Source organism: Talaromyces marneffei, chromosome 2 (genome assembly GCF_009556855.1).
Source record: "Talaromyces marneffei chromosome 2, complete sequence".
Taxonomy (NCBI): domain Eukaryota; kingdom Fungi; phylum Ascomycota; class Eurotiomycetes; order Eurotiales; family Trichocomaceae; genus Talaromyces; species Talaromyces marneffei.
The window spans coordinates 526449-551071 of record NC_072349.1 but is presented as its reverse complement, the minus strand read 5'-3'; the positions used below and the strand labels follow the sequence as shown (position 1 = coordinate 551071).

General features: G+C 46.5%; 10 protein-coding genes across 10 annotated transcripts; 5 read left to right on the top strand and 5 right to left on the bottom strand.

Moving 5' to 3' along the window:
• Positions 1-344: 344 nt before the first annotated feature.
• EYB26_002540 (uncharacterized protein) lies at positions 345-5898 on the bottom strand (the record flags this gene model as incomplete). Its single annotated transcript, XM_054261845.1, has 3 exons — positions 345-781; positions 876-5470; positions 5522-5898. The coding sequence occupies 3 exons, from the start codon at positions 5896-5898 to the stop codon at positions 345-347; spliced, it is 5409 nt and encodes a 1802-aa protein (XP_054117820.1).
• A 333-nt stretch (positions 5899-6231) lies between these two features.
• EYB26_002539 (uncharacterized protein) lies at positions 6232-9618 on the top strand (the record flags this gene model as incomplete). Its single annotated transcript, XM_054261844.1, has 1 exon — positions 6232-9618. One exon carries the CDS (start codon positions 6232-6234, stop codon positions 9616-9618), a length of 3387 nt encoding a protein of 1128 aa, XP_054117819.1.
• A 184-nt stretch (positions 9619-9802) lies between these two features.
• EYB26_002538 (uncharacterized protein) lies at positions 9803-11452 on the bottom strand (the record flags this gene model as incomplete). The annotated part of the gene is made up of 1 exon (XM_054261843.1): positions 9803-11452. The coding sequence occupies one exon, from the start codon at positions 11450-11452 to the stop codon at positions 9803-9805; it is 1650 nt and encodes a 549-aa protein (XP_054117818.1).
• A 2706-nt stretch (positions 11453-14158) lies between these two features.
• On the top strand, positions 14159-14699 carry EYB26_002537 (uncharacterized protein; the record flags this gene model as incomplete). The annotated part of the gene is made up of 3 exons (XM_054261842.1): positions 14159-14216; positions 14273-14589; positions 14643-14699. 3 exons carry the CDS (start codon positions 14159-14161, stop codon positions 14697-14699), a joined length of 432 nt encoding a protein of 143 aa, XP_054117817.1.
• Positions 14700-15155: 456 nt separating this feature from the next.
• EYB26_002536 (uncharacterized protein) lies at positions 15156-15611 on the top strand (the record flags this gene model as incomplete). The annotated part of the gene is made up of 1 exon (XM_054261841.1): positions 15156-15611. The coding sequence occupies one exon, from the start codon at positions 15156-15158 to the stop codon at positions 15609-15611; it is 456 nt and encodes a 151-aa protein (XP_054117816.1).
• Positions 15612-16417: 806 nt separating this feature from the next.
• Positions 16418-16948, top strand: EYB26_002535 (uncharacterized protein; the record flags this gene model as incomplete). The annotated part of the gene is made up of 1 exon (XM_054261840.1): positions 16418-16948. One exon carries the CDS (start codon positions 16418-16420, stop codon positions 16946-16948), a length of 531 nt encoding a protein of 176 aa, XP_054117815.1.
• Positions 16949-17676: 728 nt separating this feature from the next.
• EYB26_002534 (uncharacterized protein) lies at positions 17677-18408 on the bottom strand (the record flags this gene model as incomplete). Its single annotated transcript, XM_054261839.1, has 4 exons — positions 17677-17937; positions 17990-18058; positions 18132-18265; positions 18321-18408. 4 exons carry the CDS (start codon positions 18406-18408, stop codon positions 17677-17679), a joined length of 552 nt encoding a protein of 183 aa, XP_054117814.1.
• A 448-nt stretch (positions 18409-18856) lies between these two features.
• On the top strand, positions 18857-20555 carry EYB26_002533 (uncharacterized protein; the record flags this gene model as incomplete). The annotated part of the gene is made up of 3 exons (XM_054261838.1): positions 18857-18994; positions 19050-20230; positions 20288-20555. The coding sequence occupies 3 exons, from the start codon at positions 18857-18859 to the stop codon at positions 20553-20555; spliced, it is 1587 nt and encodes a 528-aa protein (XP_054117813.1).
• Positions 20556-21022: 467 nt separating this feature from the next.
• EYB26_002532 (uncharacterized protein) lies at positions 21023-22570 on the bottom strand (the record flags this gene model as incomplete). Its single annotated transcript, XM_054261837.1, has 5 exons — positions 21023-21100; positions 21152-21699; positions 21753-21838; positions 21886-21981; positions 22041-22570. The coding sequence occupies 5 exons, from the start codon at positions 22568-22570 to the stop codon at positions 21023-21025; spliced, it is 1338 nt and encodes a 445-aa protein (XP_054117812.1).
• A 369-nt stretch (positions 22571-22939) lies between these two features.
• On the bottom strand, positions 22940-24073 carry EYB26_002531 (uncharacterized protein; the record flags this gene model as incomplete). The annotated part of the gene is made up of 1 exon (XM_054261836.1): positions 22940-24073. The coding sequence occupies one exon, from the start codon at positions 24071-24073 to the stop codon at positions 22940-22942; it is 1134 nt and encodes a 377-aa protein (XP_054117811.1).
• Positions 24074-24623: the final 550 nt, after the last annotated feature.

Sequence of the window (24623 nt, the reverse complement as noted above, 5' to 3'; positions counted from 1 at the left end):
AAAATGAGAAAAATTCCACGAATAGAAAGTCTATCCAATTGGTTTTGATAGTATCTAACCTGATGTCTAATTTAGTGGTAAAGAGAGCTTCTAATTACTATTCTTTGAATAAGTCGGGATATGAAATCATATGAAAGGAAATCTCTAGATACTGGACGAGCTTCTGTTCGTTATAGCATCGAGCTTTCATGTAGCCTTTTGGTCTAGTTGCTTTGAACAATGAATATCAACTTTTAATTGCTAACATAACCAATTTCCAAATAACCCAACTGGGGAAAAAAAAACGCCTATCATGCCTATTAATCATGTCAAAGCTATCACATTTTACCCCAATATACACAAATCTAAGTCAACATATCATCAAGCTTTTCTCCAAGTATATCTTCAATACCCTTGACCCACTTCCTCGTCTCTCGCTCCACCATTTCATCCTCATCTTCCATCAACTCACTGATGTAGGGCAACATCTCCGGCAACAAGGTGAGCCATTCTTCGCCCAGGCGGTCGGTCAACGCCTGCTCGGCTTTGAGTGCAGCGAGTCGGGTATGTGCACTGTCACCGCCTTCTGTGGCTGTGCTGGTTGAAGGACGGAGATATTTCATGAGTGCGGTGTTCATTTCCTTGTAGTTATCGGGGGAGTCGGTGGCGACTGCGAGTTCGGAGAGGGCTGGTACCACTTCGTCGATGATAATGGTTGCGGTGCTTGAGTTGGTGGCCCGTGGGAGTTGAGAGATGAGGGCTTTGGAGATGCCGTTGAAGTGGGATGGAGATTGCCAGAACGCTATAAACATATGTCAGCGATTATCAAATTTAAAATCGTTTATATAGGTGTATGTATTTAGAGGATGTATTGGAACCGAGGCTTATTGACTTACCATCTTGGTCATGCTCAAATGCGGCATTAAGCGTCCGAACAGCAGATAACCACAGATCCTTCGACTCCTTCACATTCGGCTTGGCAAATTCAAGAACCTCAATAACATTCTCAATAATGTAGTTTGAATAGCTAGTGACAATCGACTTGAGCGTGCCGAAGAATTTCTGCAAGAACATATAGAAGGAAGTCAATCGAAGAATTCGGCCCTTGGTATCGCTCTTGGAAACGCCGTTCGTCGCCCACTCCACGATCTCCATGAAGAGAGGACGGAAGATGGTGTCGTTCAACTTGAAGATCATCTTGATAGCAACGTTATTGACGAGATCTTCGATTGCTTGAAGTTGGGATTCCTCAAATTGAGGGGTTGACTCCGAGGACTGCTGTTCTCGGCGTAGATCGAATGCACGGTATAACAACTTCGAGAGAATGCCGACGTTCTTTGAAGTAGCAGACTTGGGATGCTTCTCAATCGCGAGGATGATAATGTCGAGGACTTCCTTCGTAGCAATCGGTCCGGACGAGACTGCAATGGTCCAATTCCTCTCAACAGCGCCATATGATTCCTTGACATCGAACTTCTTCGCAATGAGTTTCAAGGCATCACGGCGAGTCTCGTTTCCTTCATCGGACAATCCAAGCTCGGCAGATTTGAAAGATAGTCGAAGAATCGTGTCGAGCGTCTTGCCGGAGAGCATGAACGGAACTTGCACCAAAAGAGCAGATAACAAAGAGTAGACAGCATTGTGGAGTTGCTCATTGACGGTTCCTTCCATACTGCTTTCCAAGAGCGCGAGGGATTTCTTGAGTATTTCTGGAAGAGCAGGAATAATGCCTTCGCCAAGCACTTCTGCCATCGATGCGAGGCACAACAGACCCATAACGCGAATTCTGTTGTCTTCTTGACCAAGGCAAGAATCACTGCCGATGACCATAGCCGATGGCAGTACCATGTCTGGGTTCTTGCGGCCATATTTCTCGGCGATTCGGTCGATACAGGCGATAGCAGCATGTTTGAGCAGTACATCATCCGAGGTTTCAACAACTTGGTTAAGGAAGGAGATGAATTCCAGGACTCTGTTCTGGGCCGCACCTTCGCGTTCGGGCTGTTGGCGGAGTCGGGTTTCCAGTAAGCGAAGGACCTTGCGGCGAAGATCTGGGCTAGGTCTTTGCAGAAGCTGTTCGATAGTGTCAAGAAGGTCGACAAGAGACAGGACTCCCAACACTGATCCAAGAGTCTCGCTGCATGCGTTGCTCAAAGACTTAACATCTTGGACGGCATCGGCATCGGACATAACCAGGACTTGTTCAAGAATCTGAGAGAAGAGACCAGCCACTTTAGTGACCGTTTCTTCTGCATCAGAGTTGAAGACGATAGCCATCTGAGCTTTCAAGCTAGAGTGCTTCAAGCAGTAGGAAAGCGACCGCAGCAGACTTTCCGCAATAATGTGCTTGTCCTTTGCACCCTCGTTTCCAACACCCAATAGTATCTGAGAAATACCGGGTTTTGGTTTCAAGGCATCGCTGACCAGGCTTAGGTACTTTTGATAAGTGATGAGCTGGTCTTGAGGATCAAGATTAGAAGCCAAGTAAGTCATCAAGACAGATACGTTCTTGTCTAGACCATGAAGGTTCGCAAGCATGGCCAGAACTGCAAACAAGAAGTCCTTTGCACCAAGTTTGCTAACCAATGCCTGGAACAGGCGCTGTCTGCGATGAGATGGAATATGTTCAAAGGCAGATGTAAAGCTGAGAAGAAGTTCGGAAGTTCCAGCAACAATGTCGCGCTTTTGGTTGCGTAATGACTGAACAAGAACCGGCACAACTTGGTCAATTGTCTGATCGATTACCATTACCGAGTAGTCATCATCTTTCTTCAGAACGCTGGATCCCATGAATGTGAAGATTGGCATGACGCTGTGGAGGACCTGTTCAGGAGCAATGACGGCAAGGCCAGAGACCAAGAGAAGAGCGGTGTTTTGTACTTGAGGGCTCTCGGAGCTTCTAACACAGTCGACGACCAGATCAGTCCGGATAGCAGCAGTGTCAAAGGACGGTTTTGACGACTTCTTCGCTTTGTTAACAATGGCCAACAAACTACCAAGAACCAGGCTGAGGAGATAACCGAGACTCGACTGGATTCTGGTTTTGAGGTGATGTAGAGCTGCCAATGATTTGAAGAGGCCTGCGGTAAGTTCAGGATGATCTTCAGGAACAGAATTATCGACAAGTTCGAGGATGAACGTCACCTTGCCCATGACCTCGTCCAACTCAGAAGAATCAGATAAAGTAGCAACAGCATTGTTGTGGTTTGTGCGTCGCCTCTTTGGAGAGGGACTGTGGCTCTCCAATGCGGCAACAAACTCGGGTATCCTGTTGAGGAAATCAACGAGAATTGATCCGCTGATGGACACATTGCGGAGTGTTTCCTTTGCATAACTTTGTACTGATTCAGGACCCTTGAAAGAGAAGGCAAAAAGTTTTTGTGCAGATGCATTTTGCCTGTCTCCTCCGAGTTTATTCCAAATCCGTTCAATGCGCATGAACACAGCAGAAACAAATGTAGGCCTGATGTTTGATTTTTCGAGGTTGGTGAACAAGATCTTTTCAGCATCCGAATCCTTGGGGCTGATGGTGGTAGCAACTTCTTGCTCCAACTCGGGCAAATCGATCTTTTCTTTATCGCAAATCTGAGAGATTTGCGTTTCAGAAAGAGCACGCCAGGAATCAATGAAGGGTGCCAACAGCTTGGTTCGCGTCACAGAACCAACCTTGTCCACGCCATTGACAATTTTGAGGAGGGTGAGCTTGACTTGGAAGACTGGTGTTGCAATGATATGGCAGCATAAGAACTGCAAAAAGTTCTGTCTGAGACCTTTCTTCAACTCGGTACCAGTTTCTTTGTCGGAATCAGAGTTGGAGCCCTTGAGTGCCTTTTGGGTTGTGGAAATGACATGACGCGAATCGTGGACAAAACCCTCCAAACCATCGAGCAACACGCGTTCAATAATCTTTTGTGCATCGGAAGTTGATAACCACACCGCCTGAATCTCCTTTCGCTGTTCGTAGAGGCTGTCTTTGGCCCATGGGGAGATGGTATCGCTTTCTTTCTTTGCTTTGCGTTGTATCCAAATAAGATTGCTGAAAAGCTTGGCAGCCTCTGTCCTGATGGCGTGTGATGGGTCGGCGAAAGCTGCGATTATATATGGAAGTAAGGCTTGCAAATCTGCTGCTGGCTCCTCTGCTTTAAGAGAGGTGGAAATCAACTCTATAGCAGCAACCCTAGTGCGAATTGCATATGGCCCAGAGAATACCCTAACAAGGAATGACAGATATTGAGGCTTCTCCAGTAGTTGAGACTTCCCGAAGAATGGGAGACTGGATATTTGTTTAAGCTTGTCAGAGGAGTCGACAGCAAGTGTGAAAGCTTGAACCGCCTGCTCAAAGATAGGCGAAGTCTCCAGAGAAAGAAACGATGAACACGCAAGAGGCTCCTTTGCGAGAGATTGCAGCAACGGTGTGAAACTATCAACTTCTTGCTCTTCTTCAATATCTATCATTTCAACATATTCACTGGCCGGAAGAGCAGGTTGAGCTCTGATGATGGTTTGAAGACTGTGCTCTAGAATGTCTATATCCATATCTGTCTTCGTGGTCACAGCTTGCAGAAGTGGTCGATAAACTTCGGAACCGTTGAGTGTCTGCACCAGGTCGGACACTCGGGTTTGCACGTCCAGTGACAGATTGTCGCTTTTCTGAGCATCCATGGTGGATTGAAACAGCATTTCCAAAGCCTGCTTACTGGCGCCTTCATCCAAAAGTCCTTGTTGGAAGATCTGTGACACCAAGGTTAGGCTTTTTACAGAATCGTCCTTTTGCAAGCTCTCAAGACAGCCACCAATTAAGCCGAGGGAGAGTCGAGAGGCCCTATGCTGGGAAGCGACGTCCGTCAAGAGATTGATAGGGCTGTCAAGTTTCGTGATAGAGCGAACGACTTTCTTGGGTAGTGTGGGGTTGGATTTCTGCTCAGCTAGAACTGCCAGTGTCACTACAGCAGAGTTCACTGTTTCTTGGGTCCAGGAACCTGCCACCACAGTCATCAAGGTATCAAGAACATCTTCTGTCAGAGCCGCTTTCGTGACAAATACGACAATGATCATGTAACACCCGATAACCAATTCCGATATTTTTTTCAACGCCAGCCCGTCATTCAATATAGGTAAAAGTCGAATAAAAATATCTTCGTGGTTTTTCTTTTCAACGTCTCGACGCCCAGCACGTCCAGCCACTAGCATCTCCGAGCATGCCTGCGTCATTACACCGGACCAGAATGCCAACAATCCATGGTAATGTGCCTTTTGTTTCGAGACTTGGAGGGTATAATTGTTGAGAGCTGATGAGAAAGAAGGAGTTTTTGCTGCGGCGCGAACTATGGCTTCCATTGGAGGTTTAACCCGCTCCGTCCTGTAGGGTTGGAGAAACTTGAAAGTCGGCGTTAAATCGTCCGGTAATATGTTCAAAAGGTTAAGGAAGATCGGTAACGAGTGGTATGGAAGGAAAGTAAGGATAAGAAAAGCAGTATTGAACTCGTGGACGCTGAAACGATATTAGCAAACCTTTCGTGTAGAGATTGAAAATTGTCCATACCGAAATCGTCTGATAAGCCACTCCAATGCTTTGACTGCTGGAGTCAGTTGCAACTTTCCTCCTACCAAGCCCATAAATGATTCCAGTGCAGCATCGAGCTCTTTATTTTGTGCCGCAGTCATTTCCGCACGATCTTCAGTCTTGCTGTGTACGCTGAATATTGTTCGCTCGAACTCCGTGAATCGTGCGTCCAGTCGACATAGCTCCTGGAATGCATCATTGCAAATTTGGTATAATGTGTCAAAGTCTTGCGATTTGGCGACTTTGTATTCAAAGATCAGAGATTTTGAATGCGCAACCCGTTGCGCCTTGAGGTCGAGAGGATTCGTCGACTTGGCGGCAACCTGTGCCAACTGTGCGGCGAGAGAGGATGCCATGGTCATTAATTGATTTGGACGCTATATCGTCTCAAGGCCCCATCGCGTAGTAAAGTGTGTTGTGGGATTGCGCAAGGCAAGATGAGGTGGTGGTGTAGGAAAATTGGAGGTGTCGAGTCTGCAGATTGAAGAATCAAAAAATTGTTTTCTCGGGAGGGAAGTTTTTCCCGGTCCCGCGGAGCTCCAAGCGGCGGCAAGAGCAACTCTAACCGAACCCTTCATTGATACGAAAGGAAGCCGCAAGCCAACTTTGATGTTGTGACTTCGACAACATGGACTTGAATTAGCTGGACATCTGCGAATTCCTTCAAGGTTCGCATTTGGCACTTTTGAATGCAGCAGGAAAAGCCGGTCCCGAAATTCGCCAGCTTCAAGGCGAAGCCATCGCCAACCGGAGATGTGAAGAAATCGCGTCGCGCAGACGACGAACGGCGAGATGAAAGAAGCCGACAGCGATCGAGACATCACAGCCATAGCCGTCGCTCGCACTCTCGAGATAGACGCCGCGAACAAAGATCACATAGAGAAGAAAGACCAGCTTCTCCAGCGCCCCCTCCGACCAAAGACGAATCGCAGGACTTCTACACTATCGATCGAAGGGGCGACATTCATAATGTGGTCTACGGAACCATACATCGATACAGCATACCTCAATATCACCGTGCAGGACGCGGTGGCGTCGTTGGACTACCTTCGCGATTCAAGATCGATCGCGCCTACGACGGAGAAGACTATGTGGTAATTCGAACAGGTGGTTGGATTCCTGATGGAGCACGCCAAAAGACCAAGAGTATACTGGCACGGGCGGATACAAAGGAAAGAAAAGTGTTTAAACTTCGCCAGAAGCCCGTCACGGATGACCAAGAAGACCTTTCTAAAGGCTTCATTCCGCTCAGCCACGATGGCAGCCGTAAGAGGCGGAAGATGTCTGGTGGATATCTTTCTAGTGATGTTTCTGATGATGAAGCTGATAAATATGGATATCGATCGATTCACGGAAAAGCGAATCCCGAAGAAGATATCCCGAGTGACATGGAAGCATCTTTGGAATCAGATACAGACGAAGAAGGCAGTGCGGTAAGATGGGATAGAGAGGCAAATAAGCAGAATTCGGAGCTTCTGCGGCGGGCCGAAGATAATCCTCGGGATGTTGATGCCTGGGTTGAAGTGATTAAGTATCAAAATACTCTTCTTACTGGGTCTGATATTAGCCGGCAGTTGACCGCAGCTGAGAAACGCAGTCTTGCCGATATCAAAGTATCATTGTACGAGAAAGCTCTGAAGAAAGTTGGAAAACACCCTGACAAGGACCGCTTGCTATTAGGGTACTTGGAGGAAGGGGCTACTCTATGGGAATCAAAAAGACTGGCTGAGCAATGGCATGCCATCCTTAAACATAATCCCGGCTACATCAGCCTATGGATGCGCTATATCGATTTTCGACAGACAGCCTTTCTTGAGTTCACATTTGAGCGATGCAAGGATGTTTACTTGGAATGCATGGACATGAACGCGTCCAGTGAAGTTAACGCTGAACAAGAATCCATTCAAGCTTATCTTTTCTTGAGAATGACATTGTTCATGCGCGAAGCAGGGTATAGTGAACTGGCAGCTGGTCTTTGGCAGGCTATTCTTGAAATGACACTTTTTCGTCCTGAGAAATATTCAAATTCGTCCAAAGTTGATATCCTGAATGGCTTTGCATCGTTTTGGGACTCGGAAGTTGCACGTATCGGCGATCCTGGGTCGAAAGGCTGGAACAGTGGCAAAAGCGTCGAGCTGGAATCAGTCTCAAACGACGCACAAACACTACTCGAAGTAGAGTCATTATTCTCATCGTGGAGTATGGAAGAGCGACGATTGAGCCATAGTTCTCGTCTACCTGCGCGAACAGCGGACCTTGTTGAGAATGATGATCCTTTTCGTGTAGTTTTGTGGTCTGATATTGAACCTTTTCTACCATTTTTTACCAGCTGGAAAGATAAGAGCATACTGATTCATGAATTCCTGAAATTCTGTTATCTGCCTCCTTTACGACAGACATCGACTTCTGCCTCAGGAGGCAACGCCTTTTTGCGTACCGAGCTAGTCCAATTGTCGGATTCTTCTCTTATAAATATGACCAACGCTCGTCCCGACGAAGCAATTCAGCCCAATCCATCTGCAATCTTCAATGTAGCCCCATTGCAAAATATGATACACTCGGTCGACACGTTGTTTTCAAATGGCAATTGGTTTCGGTCAATGCAAATCTGGAAGGACATCACTAACCACGACCAGACAATCATTGACACCGAATGGGTTCGGCGGTCCTTGAAGCTTCTGGTAGGGGCTTTTCCTCAAGATGATGAATTGGCGACGCTCGCGCTGGCTGTTGAGTATGCGATAAAACCGAATGACGGCAAGAAATATGCCAAATCTTTACTCAAAAAGCGATCAGCCAGTCTGCCGCTCTATAATACATTTGCATTGATGGAATGCCGTTCTGGAAACCTCTCAACAGCATCGCACGTATGGGCTTCTACATTTTCCATCGCTGCGACTTTGTCAGAGGCCCAAAGACTAGAGTATGGTTCTCTTATACGCAGTTGGGTCTGGGAGTATCTAGGCCAAAGTAAGCCAGAATCAGCAGTTCAGATTTTGAGCTCGATTCCAGATTTCACGATCAACCTGGAGACTTTGCAGCAAGCCAAACAGATGAATATGAGTCCAGCACAACGTCTGAAGACAGAGCGGTTTTTGATAGAGTGTTCTGATCACGCTGTATCTCTTCAAGATCTGACTTCTTTTACAGCGTGGACGGACGTGATAGCTTTACTGCACTACCTCCTGAACTCGGTCAGTCTGCCGTCGGCTCTTGAGGTCTATACCAGTACCTTCAGCCGTCTCGCATCCTCTTCTCTCGCCACAGAAAGTTTTAAATCCTCGGCTTTAGAACTCATGCATCAATCCCGCTCCCGCCTAGTGTATCATCACATAACAACAAAACACACCTACAAACCATCCGCTATACGCGACTTATTCATCGAAAGTACAACCCTCTTTCCACACAACACTTTACTGCTGTCACTATTCACCTGGAACGAATTCCGTTTCCGCGTCGATGAACGTATCCGCAGCGTCTTCCACTCTCACCCTACATCATCATCAACAGAAGTACCAATAACAACATCACTCCTCACCATCCTTATCGAAGTTACTCGCCCCGTGTATACCGGAGCAACGATCCACTCCGCCCGGGCCGCATTCGAGCGTGCCTTACAACCCTCTTCTCCTTCAGGAAATGCAACACCATCCCCCTCCCTCTGGAAACTATACATTATTTTCGAGCTGCATCGCACCAAAGACATTTCCGCAGCACAAAATGTCTTCTATCGTGCCATGAGGGCTTGTCCGTGGTCAAAGGATATCCTCATGCTCGCGTTCCCTACTCTATCTCCTACTCACAAAGAAAGAGGGGCGGAATTGTTTGTGGATAGTGATGGCGAAGAAGATTGGTGGGAACTTCGCAGGATATACAATGTCCTTCTTGATAAGGAGTTGAGAGTCCATGTTGAGATTGATGATCAGATGATTGAGGTGGGGGAAAAGAGGTGGCTTGAGAGAGAGCAGCTGCGGATTGAGACTCGAGGTGAAACCAGCAGAGATAAAGGGAAGCGGAAGGGGAAGGGAAAAGGGAGGGAGGTGGTTTATTTACCTGATGATCCCGATACGGAGTAATCAGTTCTCAACCTACAGGATATAGATTTATGGGTAAATTGAATGAATCAATTCCTCTTGAAATTGAACTCCATACATACAGCGTACACACATAAAGAGTAATAAAGAAATCCGTGAGAAAAGTCAGTGCATACGCCAGTACATACACATATATGCAAAACCACAAGAAGCAAGATAGGAAAGATCAGAAATGCTCCTTCCAAAAATTAAACTTGACATCCCGCGTCGACGAATCCTGCGCTGCCTGCTTAATCTGTCTAGCGGCCGCATTGGGTCCACAGAAATACACACCCACTTTGGTAGTGATGTTACTCTCCAGGCCTGAGAGGTAGGTCTGATCCATTAACCCATCACGCATTGCGCCGAACAGGCGTTTAAAGTCGGGACGGCCGAAGTTTGTGCGCGATTTAAGTTCGGTGAGAGGATCAACTTCTGTGCCTACGGAGTTCAGGTAGATGTTTGTGGCGGTGTCTTGGTCGAGACGTTGGGTGAGGTAAGTATGTATCCTCAAGAATTCGGGGCCGCCTTGGGCTCCGGCTGTGATGGAGGATTGTTGTTCGAGGGAGGATAAAAGGGCTTGGAACCATTCGAAAGAAGAGGTATCTTTGCAGATCCAGATGAATTCGACTCGGCGGAGACGTTGGGGTGGATTAGGGCCGGAGCGTAAGTGCCAGATGTTTTTCAGGATAGAGGCCCAGGGTGTGACGCCGATTCCTGTTCCGATCAATACTGCAATTTCGTTGTCAAAGACGTCTTCGGCGGGAGCTCCGTAGGGTCCGTCGATGCGGAGTTTGGGCATTGCTTGCCCGTTTTGCATGGCAATTTCGTACATGCCCATTGGGTCGAGGCCTTCCAAGTCTTTTGCTTGAGCGGGACCACAACCGAGGGCGTTACCGAGAGCGCGAGTGAAATCGCCGACTTGACGGACATGCACGCTGACATAAGGGTCAAACGGGCAGGAAGTGATGGTGAATGGATGCCACTGCGTGGTAGAGACTTCTGGTACTTGGAGAAAGAGCCATTGTCCGGCTTTGTATTTGAAACTGGGCTTGCGGAATTGAATTTCCATCGCATCGTATGGATGACGAATGACTTTGGTAATTTCTGTCTCCCGACGGGCCCGGACTTCGCGGTACAGTCGTTCAATCAGGTAAATTCCACCTCCCCAGAGCTCCCACCGCCAGCCTTCGTAGCCCAAACAATGTTCCCAGAAGGGGCTTCCGGCAAGAGGAGAGAAAGGCTGTGCTGTATCTCGCACAAAACAACCCGTTGCATGGGTGTAAAGTCCCAACATGAAGGGAATGAAAAGATGATGCGTGTACCAAAAGGTTTCAAAGGATTGCTGTCGGATTTTTTGGTGGGCAGTTGTATACATTAGCAACATGCATAGCAGCATGATATGCCCTGTGATGCCTCCCGCCTGGGCGTAATGAATTTGGATGGCGGTCACGGGTCGTAGTTGTGCCTTCTCAACATTGAAAAAGTTGACATAATGTCCCGCAGTATGAATGATAGAAAATATGAGCATGGAGTATGCAACCTGACGATGGAACCATTGCGATTCGTCGAGAGGAAGCCATTTGATTTTGGGGCGTATGTATCTTAGTAACGTTCTGCACATGGGCAGCAGAATCAATGCCCCGTCAATACTCAGGCACAGACCGGCGCCTCGTGAGATCCATACTGAGTATCGCAGTGTGTTCAGTGGAGCAAGTCTTTCGTCGGATGCTTGCTTATACCACCCAAAGGCAAAGAAAGCGATATGTCCTCCCCAGAAGAAGGTATAAAAGAATAGTTTGGATGGCGCCAGCTGCGATTTCCAATTGAACCCCATTTTTTGTTAGAAAAAACCGACCAGCGATTAACACATGTAGTGAATGTATATTAAAGAGTGAATACTGATCAAACGGTGGTCGTAGAAGCGAAGAATCGAAAGAAAGATTGGCTGGGAATGACCTGCAAACCCTATGGTGAGAAAATAGCAAAAACGAAGAGAGAAAAGGCGGCTTGGCGGCCCTTTTGATGCTGCCCAGTGGTGGAAGATGAAGAACGACAGGGAAACCTGAGTTTTCGGTCGGTTGACTATATCTTCCACCGAACCGTACGGTGTAGGGCCCCTGATCAATCTCTTCGAGACCCGGTACGTTGCGAGATCAGATAAGCACAGTACGCGAACTAAGACAGGGTCATTTTAAGTTGAATTTCCGCAGAATTGCTTGTCCGGAGATTACGTCGGGATGAACGTCTTGCGGGGGTTTAATCTTCTTGAGGCTCAGTGTTGTTCCAAGCTGCGACAGTAACAGCGTAGAAGGAGTTTTTCTGTTGCAAGATGAGACGATGGCGGTTGGATGTGCGCTCGAACAGGGGACGTTTTAGGATTGCGGCAAGTATATGAGCGGCTATATGAGGAGGGGCTTGGCGGAACGTCCGAGTGCGATGCGACGAGTGTGCGAAATATTATTATTGAGTCTGAGGAATATGCGAAGAAAAGTCTACTTTGTGTTGGTGATATCGTTCAATGCCGAGTATTGTCTGGTTTGTTGGGCTAGAACTTGGTTGTGGTGTGCGAGGTGAGAGGTGTGAGGTGACGAGAAAGTCGAAGTGGTTAGTTAGTGTGGCAGGTGCAGCACACTAACACCACACCACGCATCTAGTACTATAGTGGGCCTATTCTTAGAGACCACTACGCCGTTTTCTGTAAAAACTCCGGATTTGCTGACTAGGAAGTACCCAATCAACTGCAGACACCGTCGCTGAAGAGTTCTCGATCTATTTTTACGATCCCTGTTCTGCATGCCACGGACGGCGCGGGCTCCAACAGTATATATGTATATATATATACCTCCCTGCTGAACAGTAGTATCGAGGGATCTCGCTTCGAAAATGTAGATATATCATATCTAACACCACATGTCCAGTCGTTTGCATCGCCATTGAGGCATTCTATATCCAGTAACTAGGTAGTCCAGAAATGTACATATTCCAAGAATGGATCCGTCCTAATTTCCACACTCAATGGCGGGCAGCCACCAACCAACATCTCGCTACGAGACTTTTTGCTTGTACCTTGTGATGGGCTCGATAGTATCTTAGCGAGATGAATTGGGGAATTGCGAGTCAAAGTCTTCTGAGATATCGTCAACAACAGAGGAAGGAGCGGTGTCTTTCCAGAGAGGTCCAAACGGAAGGAGCGAATCAAAGTGTGGGGGTCCTGGGGAGCAATCAGGGCAACCACGATCAAACTCTAAAGAAAACTAAAGAAAATGCAGCTTCTTCTGCCCTCCGATTGGCCAAAGCCCTTCCAATCCGGCCCGGCCCAGCCATTGCGGGGCTGCTTTCTGCTTTTAGTTCCGCCAATCAGATGCCCAGAACAAGCGCTCGCTTTTTTTGCTCTGCGTTAGGGTTACTAAATTTACTGGAAGAGTCTGAAGAATCGAAGCACGTGTCGCATTGTATGTACAAACGGAATACTTGCATTCTTATCCGTGCTTACTTCGTAGTACGTAGAAGTAAGTTAGTACATCCACCAGGTGATGTCCGAGCTAGGTGATAGTGATTGTGCTACCGATAGCGATGCAGCCATCCGTGCGTCTTCCCATCTTATCTGAGCTTGTCTGATCAAATCATATCATCGGATCTTCTTTCTCTTTTCCGGTCTCTCGAGGAAGCACTGGCCTCATAGAATATATTGCTAACGATGCTGGATTGATCCATCGTCGCATAAATAACAGAAAGAAACTGGAGTATATTTTGGAGCAGTCTGTGTCTGAAGTCGGGACTAGTGCCCTATTGTGATGCAAGTTCGGCCTCACCATCACGCCAAGCCTATGCCTGCACGCACGGCGATCACCCCGGCACGGACGCTCTGCTCTCTGACTGGCCCATCTCCTGCACCGTAGCGCCCGCCCGTCACCTCGCTATATCCAGTGTTTTTGAATTTTATGCATCTACTCCGTCTAACTGGTGGACAGCTCAACAACGCTAACTCACAGACGGTTTTTACTCTTCTTGGTCCCCTCGTCGAGCAAAAAGGTGGTCACAGGTTGCATGTAGTGCTGCGTAGTTAGCTAGTAGCAAAGATGGACATTCGATCAATTTGATCGCGGGGGGCCGGCGCCGGCTCGCAGCTCGAATAAAACCGTCTCTGTGTGGCCCGTCCCTTTGCTACCTGCTACAGTGTATCTGCTATATCTCATGACGCATGAACTAATCCAACATTCTGGAACACTTAATTCCAAATAATCAACTTGACGCCATAACGAAACTGACGATTGTCTCGAGCCTCAATCATAATACCCACCGACGAAATCGAAGCTCACTAATATATCATTCATGCCTGCGACCCGGTCGACTCGACACTGAGAAGGATTGGAACTGGTGACGGCGACAACAATCAGTCGTGCGCCCATTCATTCTTTTCCTTCTTTTCGTTGGACCTTCGCTGGCCGAGGGTTACTTTTTATCTTTTTTATCTTTCGATTCTCTTCTGTCTATATTTCATATTGCCGGTCGATACAATCATTTGAAATCATAATCCAAAATGGGTCGTCTGATCAAAAACCACTGGGCACGTCTAATCATCCTGTCCGCTGCAGGCTGTAAGGTTCCCTCTCGTTCCAATTCTCTGCCAGCCAATCTAACTCATGGTCAATAGGGCAAGTCAGCGCCTCCATAGAAGGCTTCTTCTGGCCCAAAGTCTTCTGGGACTTTATAAGCCACAACCTTGACGCCGCCGTCAAACCAATCCCCATCCTACAAATCATCAACCTGATCCTGGGCATCGTGGCGTTAGCATGGGAGTGGCCTTTAAAGCCGCTGGCGGGCACACTGCCGCATCGGAGCATAGAGTTGAGGCTTTTGGTATACCCGTTGAGTGCGCTGACGTGTGCGCTCATGTATCAGTCGGGTGACGTTGCGGTTTATTATATGATTGGGATGGCGGCTTATTTCTGGGCTTATAGTGAGGGAGAGGTTTGTTTTTTTCTGTCCCCGGATGTTGGTGGAAATGTGCTAACGAGATGTAGGTAGTATGTGCTGTTCCTTGGACACTACCGAAAAGATCGACGGTAGGCAAGGTGTGATTTTGGTATTCATTTGCATTCATGTTTTAGCGGATGGCGTTGCGATTGGAAGTTACTGGGTTAGTATAGCACGATGACATCTGAGTCTTGCATGAATAGAAAATGAAGCCTTGGACACAAGGAATTACTTTCCGCTACAACCCTAATCCGAGTACCCAGTCCGAGACCTTATCAGCCAAAGTCGTAATATCTTCACGGGTAAAATTTCGAAGAGAGATGAATTAAGTAGTCAAAGAACATTGGAAATGGCAAAAGGAATTCTGTACATCCTGGTCTCCCCCGGCCAAGAAGTTTCAACGGAACAAGTACACACCTGGTTCACCACCACCAAGTCCAGTATTCCCGGCCTTCTCGCTACATCAACATACTCAGCAATCGACGACCAAAAACCCGAACATCTAGCTGTGTACGACCTCCAGGACTCATCGGGTCTCAAACTCTCCCGCATCCTTCAAGATGCTGAAAGCCACGAAATTCGAATCAGTGGAGTTAAGAGTGTACATTCTCTACAGCGAAAGGACATCCTTCAAACATGCTCTCACTGATCTCGCTGGGGGCAATAGAGAAAGAGTCTTTCGCACTCTGGCCTTACAACCCGGCCCTGATCTCCCGGCGCAAGACTACAACGACTGGTACGAGCAAGAACACATCCCGCTCCTGTCTGAAGTGCCGGGATGGCTCAAATCGACTCGATGGGTGTTGAAACAAGCGACATCACCCAAGCACAGTAACGAACTGGGAGGGAAAGGATTGTCAAATTTTCTGTCTGTACATGAATGGGAGAGTATGGCGTCTTTCAAGACGGAAGAGTTTAAGCGGGCTACGAATACGCCGTGGAGGGATCGGATTATTCCCAAGCTTGATAAGAGCTTGGAAGAGAGGAGGAATTTTGGCAAGGGGAGGAGAATATGATTGTTTAAATTTTTTGGTATTTGATTAATTAAGTATGCTAGCAATATAGGCAAATACTTAACGCCGCTTTTTAAACTTGTGGTAACCAACATGTGAAAGTTTGAGATATCTAATAGTTAACGAATATATATTCCACGTTACGGCTGGCCCACAGCTCCTGGAGATCACATTTCGTAACATGATGCTCGCTTCAAGAAAATTCGACATTGTTATCTTACTACTGCCGTGTTTGACCTTCTTTTATTGAATCGTTTTCTGTTGGTACTGAAGACTGTGCATTCAGCCCGGACAATGTATATATACAGACATTCTCGGAATGACAGAGCTAGACGAGGGTAGTATCTTGGTGGTATTAGGTCTAGGGGTGAGCTCTAATCTGTGAGTGTAGATTGACATGGTGAAACCTGAGTGTTACCTCGTGACACGTAAAATCCTCCAGCATCCTGATTTAAATCTTTGAAAAAAAGCATATCGAGTTATTCCCAGGTTCCTCCTTACCGGACCTCGCAATCCGTATACCTTGGGCTTTCATATCGTATAACGCAGCTCAGCTTGTTCCTTTTCAATGAAATGGCAGGATATTATCATGTGAAAATGATACAGCCACATCTTCTAGCTAATAGTACTGAAAAATGGGATTGTTCATAGATTATTATTTCGGCATCCGGCTTATCTCCTGATAGGATGTTTCACTATCGTCGAGAAACCACCTTCTCTTTCATCCATGATTAAAAACAGACAGTAAGTCATCGCCTTCTATTAAGAATTATCTATCCTAGTTTCGAAAATCGTTTATCTGTTTTGCTATGTCACGGGTACTCTTCCCACGCTTCCACTTCACCGAAATCGAAGACACGAACTGGTGTCCCTCATGGCTCCGTGACCACGCTCATGCCTCCCTCGCTCGTCTCTGGCAAATCAAATCCAATAGAGGACACTCCCTAGCCACACAAGCATGCAATGTCCTCCTCGAGCGCCTAGGCGGTATTAGTTCCGCCGCCGAGTATACATTTGTAGATTCCTGCGCCGGCGCTGGTGGTCCAACTCCTTATTTCGAGAAATATATCAACAAACAATTAGAGGCTAGTGGCTACCGACCTGCGCAGTTTGTGTTAACGGATTGGGCGCCATACGTACAAGCTTGGGAGGCACTTGCGGCGCAGAGTGCAAATATTTCATACATCCCCGACCCGATTGACGCGTCTAAGGCTGTGAGGATTGCTGAGCCGGATAGGAGGGAATGTCGGATTTTCAATTTGTGTTTCCATCATTTTGATGATCCAGAGGCTGAGAAGGTGCTGAGAAGTGCAGTAGAGACGGCGGATGCATTCTTGTAACCCCTTACCTCCCCCAAATGATTTTTGAGAAGGATCTCGCAAGACGAGAGACTTACATGCTTGCAGTATCTTCGAAATAACACACCGTACACTCCCATCAATTATATACACCGCAGCGGCTTCCCTCCTTGGTGCGTTGAGTACCACCTGGATAGAATACTGGTGGTCTCCCTTGCACTTGATTTTCACATACCAGATCCCGCTGTTCCCTGTATATTACATATTTGATGGCGTTGTATCTTGTATCAGAGGGAGAACACCCGGAGAGACATTTGATCTTATCCATCGTCAATGTGATCTGGACTTGAGTGATTGGACATTTAGTCATGGAGAGGAGTTGGTGTTGCCGCCCATTGGGACGTTGTTTTGGTACAGTGGGCTGAAAAAAAAGGAAGGATGAGAAGTCTTTGTAATCCTTTTCATCTTTTGCTGAAGACTGAAAGATTCGACACTATATTTAGGTACGTAGTACAACACGTATAGCTGCGTTTCTCAAGGAAATGGTGTTAGATATTGATTTGCCAACTGATTTGTTCCAACTCGCTAGCGGTATCTCGTGATGTGTATAGGTCGACTGTCATAGGGGATTGTCACTTGCAGAGCATAATATCATATCAAATTCTATCAGCATACACCTGGGAACAGCATACCTAGGTATCGAACTAGTGATATCTATAAATGGCTACCTACAGGATAAACTACATCACAAACTTGAATCAAAGTCAATCCTAAATATCGATTTCAACATCGCCAGTCCCATTAGCCTTACTCTCCTCAATCAACCTCATTATCGCTTCTTCATCTAACGGGACAGTCGCAAATCTTTTCAGGGCTGCAATGTTTGCTTCTGGAGTAAGCTTGGTTCCCTCCCCTATAAGTTGTTCTAAATACTCAAAGTATCGCACAAAGAAGCCCGGAGTGATGGTATTGATGAAGACGCCTTCTTCATCGAAGGGATTGCTGAATTTGTCAGGGAGACGTATTGGGACCTAGCAATATTAGTACAAGTATGATTGTACGAGAGGTATGAGTCTGACTTACAGTGATGACATCGCCTGCTTTGGCATCAATGGGCGGAGCGTCGGGGGTGTGGAAGCGAATCTTGCCTTTCTGCATGGTAGAAGCAGAGAAGCAGAGGTTAATTGCCTTATGAGACCATGTCATCCTCTACAGGCATGCTTACAGTGACAATAAATCCCTCATCATGCATCTCATGAAAGTGAAACACCGGTCCTTCACTTCGAGGCGGAATCAAACTCTCAATCATACAAAGGCGCATCTGGGTCTGCGAGCCATCTTCTAGTACCCTATAGAGATCTTCAACAGAAGAATGAGAATTTTTGCATCACTTCAGCCAGGTTTATGAACTTACATTGCCCTAGTCTACGCCACGGAATTTCCTCTGGTCGAACATGGCCTACGTGTAATGTTTTGATGTACTCTTTGTGTTTTTGATCCATGTTGTATAGATGCATTTCAGAAAATACCAGTTTGGATCTATATCAAGAATTAAAAAAAGAAAGAAGATACAAGTATTCATTGTCTGGACTGTAGAGAAAATGGGTAGCATGAATCAACGCAAAAAGTCACTCGGCGGCCAATTTCAAACAAAACCGCGTTCTGTACAACAGTTCAAATGGTGATGTTCCGACCTCCGATTATCTACTAAATCTCTGCCTATGCCAACAAATTTGTGAAACCCATAGCTTCCTGCATAGGTAGCAGACTGGTTGGGATTGTTATCACTGCTCGGTTTCCGAGCGCCGCTGCAAGCTGTTGGAAGTTGTCTACCAAACTCGCTATTCCTGAGCATCAACTAGAGAGATCTGAAGATACAGTCAGAAAAATACATTAAATCCTGAATTAAGTGAAGCTTTGAATAAGATCCAGTTTGATGACTTTGCCGAAATGGCGTCAGCAAACTCTGGATTCCTGCTACAAGCCAGCCATTACTCTGTAAAAGCGACCGAGGAATTAACGGCAAGTTCGTTCTTGAGAACAGCTGCAATTGTCTTCGCTATATACCTATTTCATAAGATCATCCAAGTAAGCTTTTCGCTGTTTCAACTAGGCAGAGAAATCTGGCTAAAACAAACGGTAGCGTTTCCGCATAGCTTATTTTTCACCTCTGTGCTGTATTCCGGGACCCTGGCATGCTCGCATAACCGGCGTCGTCCTCAAGTTCCATATTCTAAATGGAAACCGGGTAAACTATGTGCAATCACTACATGAAAAGTACGGTCCATATGTCCGCGTCGCCCCTAAAGAAGTCGTGACTTGCGATTCCGCTGCGACAAAAGAAATGCACGCTGTTGGCACCAATTGGCGCAAATGGAGCCATATTCCGGACGATGTCACCCCCAACATCTTCAGCATCGTAGATCCGAAAAAGCATAGCATCCGGCAAAGATTCTATAAAAATGTGTTTAATCAGTCGACTTTGAGGAAGACAATGGAGCCTGCAGTTTTGTCGACGGCGCAGATGGCGATTCGAGGAATGAAACAGGACGCCGAAGCCGTGGGGAATAATAAGAAAATAGTCAATGTACACGAATGGTTTATGCTTTTTGGCAACGATATGATGTACCTCCTTACTTTCGGCGAAGGCTTTGGACTGATGGAGAAAGGGCAAAGAAAAGCTAGTGTTGTGACTCCAATAGAGTTTCACAAAATGATTGTCTGGACAGAGATTTCCATTCCAATGTTTCTCCTTGGTCGTTTTATCTTGTCCCACTTGTCGAAAAGGATGAATGAAATTTTCCGCGCCGATGTGGCCCTCAATCCAACGGAGGACGAAGCTATAGCGCAATTGAGAATGAAGAAGAAAGATGAAGAAGGGCGCACGGTATTCGCCCGGGCCATAGAGGATGCGAAGGAAGATGAATTGCTCAAAGATCACGGCAAGACACGTCTGATTGATGATGAGATCGCCGCCGACGCATTGGGATTCCGCTTAGCAGGCGCCGAGCCTGTAGGCGTCACCTTGACATACTTGGCATGGTGCGTCCTGCAGCGGCCGGATGTGCAGAAACAAGTTGAAGCAGAAGTGGCGGATGTCAATGTTGCAGATGCGGCTATTGAAAAGCTTCCCATTCTTACCGCGGCCATCTTAGAGACATTACGGTTGTGGGGTGGGAACGCAACTGCAATGAGGAGAAAAGAGGATATCACAGAGGGAGGGACCGTTCTTGGAGGAATGTACCGTATTCCCAAGGGTACAGTTGTCTCGACGCAGGCATATTCCTTGCATCGCAACCCGGCCAACTGGAAAGATCCATTCAGGTATCACTCTATTAACATAGTTATGGCAACGAGGTATATGACTGACAGTAATCACAGGTGGGATCATAAAAGATGGCTTGACCCCTCTCAAAGCCAGTCACTTTCAACGGATCGCTTCCAGCCGTTTAGTGCAGGCAGTAGAATGTGTGCCGCTTATCACTTGGCAATGATGGAAATACGCATAATGGCTACCTTGTTCTTCAAAACTTACCCAGGAGTAAAACTAGATCCTTCTGTAACCCGCGAAAGCATGGTAATGGTTGATCGATTCAATTTATTCCCAAAGCACGATAGGTGTGAGATCATCTTGCCCAGCAGCACCTGATCCGACGCATGCGTTTGGCCGAGGGATTTGATTATGTGACTCGAGATAGCTAATGTATCGCGAATTTGGGTTTGTTGCTGATGTGTTTGAATGTTATGATATGCTTGTGAAATGATCTAAATCGTCATCTGACGGATCAAGCCCTAACTTCAATCTGCATGGCTGGACCTCGGAATCAGACTGTCTTAGGAGTGGAAAATGCATGCTTTTATTACGTTGATTCTATGAGATGCAGTGAGTGGACGAACGGTACACTTTTGAATGAAAATATCGCTAGTGCTAGGATGTCAAAGCGCATCGACGATAAAATGGCCTATTCGGGCAGTATGTTTCCTATTTTGGAAATAATTTGTGTCGTATCCCGCGAGCAAGCCCACGCATGAGCCTCGATAGAAATCGTTTCAAGTTTAGTGTATAGAGTCATCAATCCGAACAATGTAGTTATCAATTTAGATCGTATTACGTATTTACTTGTCCGCTTTATCAATACGAAGCTCCCAAAGCCCTTTAGATACATGCGAACTGCTGCCAAACCGTGTCACAATCTATACTAGCATTAGCCAAGTTTGCTGTAATGATGTGAGACAATTACCTACCTGCAAGGTGGGGTTGACATTTGAAAATAATTCCAGCCACTCGGCCTGGGTCCTCTGCTTCACATTATGCATGGTCATTGTCGTTATATCCCTTCGACGATATGCAATTTCTACATGGGTCGGGAATTCGCCCGGTAATGGCGATACACCGTCCGTAACAAGAATCCGTGTCAATGAGCTGCTATCTTTCAATGTTTGGACCAACTTTTGAAGAAGTTTGATGGCTTCCTCGTTAGCCCAGTTCCAGAAAAGGTTGCGAATGACGTATACGCAGACGAGATTGACGTCGTCCGGTGGCGGAGGGTTGAATATTGAATCAAGATGGGTAAAAGAGATCCGGCTCAGAGAGTCGGGGTCCACCAAGGCCTCCCCGCGACTCAAAAAGTCCTTGGAGTCACATCGGACTTCAAACAACAGATCTGTTTGTTCGTTTACAAGAGTTGTTGATGCAAACCCGTACCGTCCACCGATCTCCACGACTTTTGTAAGGTTAGAAAGGGGGAGGTTTTGAATCCATGTTCGTATCAAAGAATCAGCAGGATCAAGAGCTAGGTACTAGTATTAGCAGTGGACAATGTAACTCAGACAAATAACGGCCTACATTTGGACACGCCTTTCATAGCTTGACGAAATCGATCTCCTTCCTCAGGATGTGCGGTATGCCATTCATACATCTCCATGCCAAATCTAATATGTATTAGCAGTGTACTGAATGCGGATTCATGAGGAAGTACCCCTCCTTGAACGCCGATTTGCCATCAGTATAGCCATTTGGCTGGGATGCAAGTGCATCGGCTAAGTGAACACTAGCTATACGCGTCTCGAACAGCCTGCATGACCGTAATTAGCACTGTGAAGCCGTCTGGTGCAATGAGGCAGTCTGCCTTACTGAAATTCAGCCCATGCCCGAAATTCGGGATGTCGAATCAAGTCTTCTGAGATGGCTGTAAGTGTATAGATTCCATTTTCTGCTTCATGTACAATATCCTTGCAGCGAAGTAGGCCGAGGATCCTGATTAGTTTATCTTCGGGGACCCCTGAGGCTACGGCAATGTTGCGAACATTGGCCGTCACTCCAAGCAAAGTTATCTGCTCCATAATCTTGGCGCGTAGGAAGACATACAGGCTTCCGTGGTCCCAATTGGAGGCTGCAAATTCATGAATAAACTCATGAGGCCCCCGAAGAAGTGTAATAATCCTCTCTAATAAGCCAAGTGTTTTTGTTCGAGATACAGACAGTTTTGAAGAGGGTTCTGTTTTCCAAAACGTGGTGTCAGCGCCTGCGACTAAAGAGGGTGATGTGATGCTGTTTGCTTGACAGAACTTTTGCATGGATGCACATTCTGACAGAATTTCGGCAGCTAGCTGGTCAATGGTCATTTGCCCTAGTCTTTTATCAGTGTCTGGAGCTTTGTCCATTTTGATTGTCTTTCGAGCGAAGGAAGGTTAACGATTAAAAATATGATACTGACGTGGATCTTAGTAGGGCTTTGCGAAAGGTGGCTGAGAGATAGGAGATGTAAGAGGTCTGTTGGACAAATCGTAGCCGGACTACGGCATCCGACATCCCGGTCAAACTTCATTATCACGCAAATAGATGGTTGAATTATCACTCCATTTGTAGGTATCTAGAGAGCGTGGAAGGTGGTATGTACTGAAGATGGAAGTTTTGAGAAGCCTTGCTCACCATAGTCACGATCATTACTGATACATCCCTACTGGGCCGGTAATTAAAAATAAACATATGGGAGTATTTAACGCATGGTTGAAAAATGGATATCAATATAGCTAGAATAAGGACTGTACTAGTTCTTCCACGGGTTTATACAAGGGTCCTTCGGTGATTCCACTCAATGCTCTCTGCACTATTATTTGTACTTCACCGCTGCTGATCCCACGACTTGAGAGATTGCCGACATCAAGCTTTAGAGATTGCACAAGAGCTAATACACGATCACCAACTTCAAGAGCATCTTTCAAATCGTCGCCTGTAGGATTGCCTCCGGTTGCCCCTAAAAGACGAGCAATTTGACTGGCATTTACCCGTGATTCATGTGCCTTCAGCTTTATAACTTTTCCTAATGTCATGCATGAAGCAAAACCATGTGGGATGTTGTACGGACTTCCGAGTGCGTAGCCTAAACTGTGTGACAGCCCCATTCCACCTGGGAGATTTTCACCTTTCAATCCCGAACTGGCATAAGCTGCCAACATGAGTCGAGTAGTAATATTGTTGTCATGAGGATGAGAGTCTCTGGCTAGGGGCAGACACTTGAACAGCTCCCTAACGGCCCATTGTGATAGAGCCTTCCAGGGTACCTCAGCTGAGTCCGGATGGTACATACATTCGATAGCATGGTCCATCGCTCGCATTCCGGTACTCAACCAAAGGTCCTTGGGCGTGTACTGTGCGAAATACGAGTCATAAAAGATGGCAGAAACACCCATCTCTGGTTTGCGAAAGCCAATCTTGACTCCATCAGGCTTAGTATATCCGCCCCCAGAGGTGCATTCAGCTGCACTAAGTGTAGTCGGGACGGTCAGATGAGTTAGAAATGTCCCTCGCGTTTCCTTCACACGCAAGGAGATGACCTTTGCCGTGTCGATCGGAGAACCTCCACCTAAAGATAGGATCGTTTCGACCCCCTCACCGCAACTTAAGATGGCAGCCACGGCTCGATCTACATCTTCCAAGGGACCGTGTTGCCGAATTTCAGAAAACGTCCCTGCGTGATGATCTCCCAACAGTGTCTCGAGTCGATGCACTAGAGGGGTTTTTGTCGCTAACGAGTTACCGGTGATGATGAAAACCTTAGACGATGAGCGTTCTAGAGCATTAAGCAAGTACTTCGCGACACATCCTGGACCATAGTACACGTTCTTCAAATTCGTTAACCCGGGTTTCCAATTACCTGAAATCATCGCTGTCGATGTGCTCAAAATTGTTGATATAATCAACAGTTATATGTAACAAGAGTCCAACATAACGCGATCAATATCACATTTTCTTGCTTTAATAGCTTGCCCTTATATTTGGGGTCATTTTGTTTCTATTTCTAATGCGGTCTGAATATCGGCATCCGGAATACCAAGTCTACGCAAGGAATTTACTCTCGCCATAGCTGTTGTATATCCTAAGCAATGAACACAGAGATAAAGGAACCACTTTAAACTTACAAATTAAATAACAATAATGTCTATGTTTTATTCGTGCAATTGATTTCAGTCAGACCGTTATCATTTCTGGCATGAACCCAACCGTTACCAAAGGACCATGCGAGACGGGTTATGAATTCTTACAAAATGTATCTACCTATGTATAATATCGTACCATTTTCTCCACGTCATCAAAAGCCAAGACGGAAATGTGAAAGAGGAACATTTCTTGCCCTTACCGCATGGTGATGTGACATAACATGAACTTCGGACGCTTCCCTCACGCACTCGTGCTTTGGGACATTAGCTGAAGGTT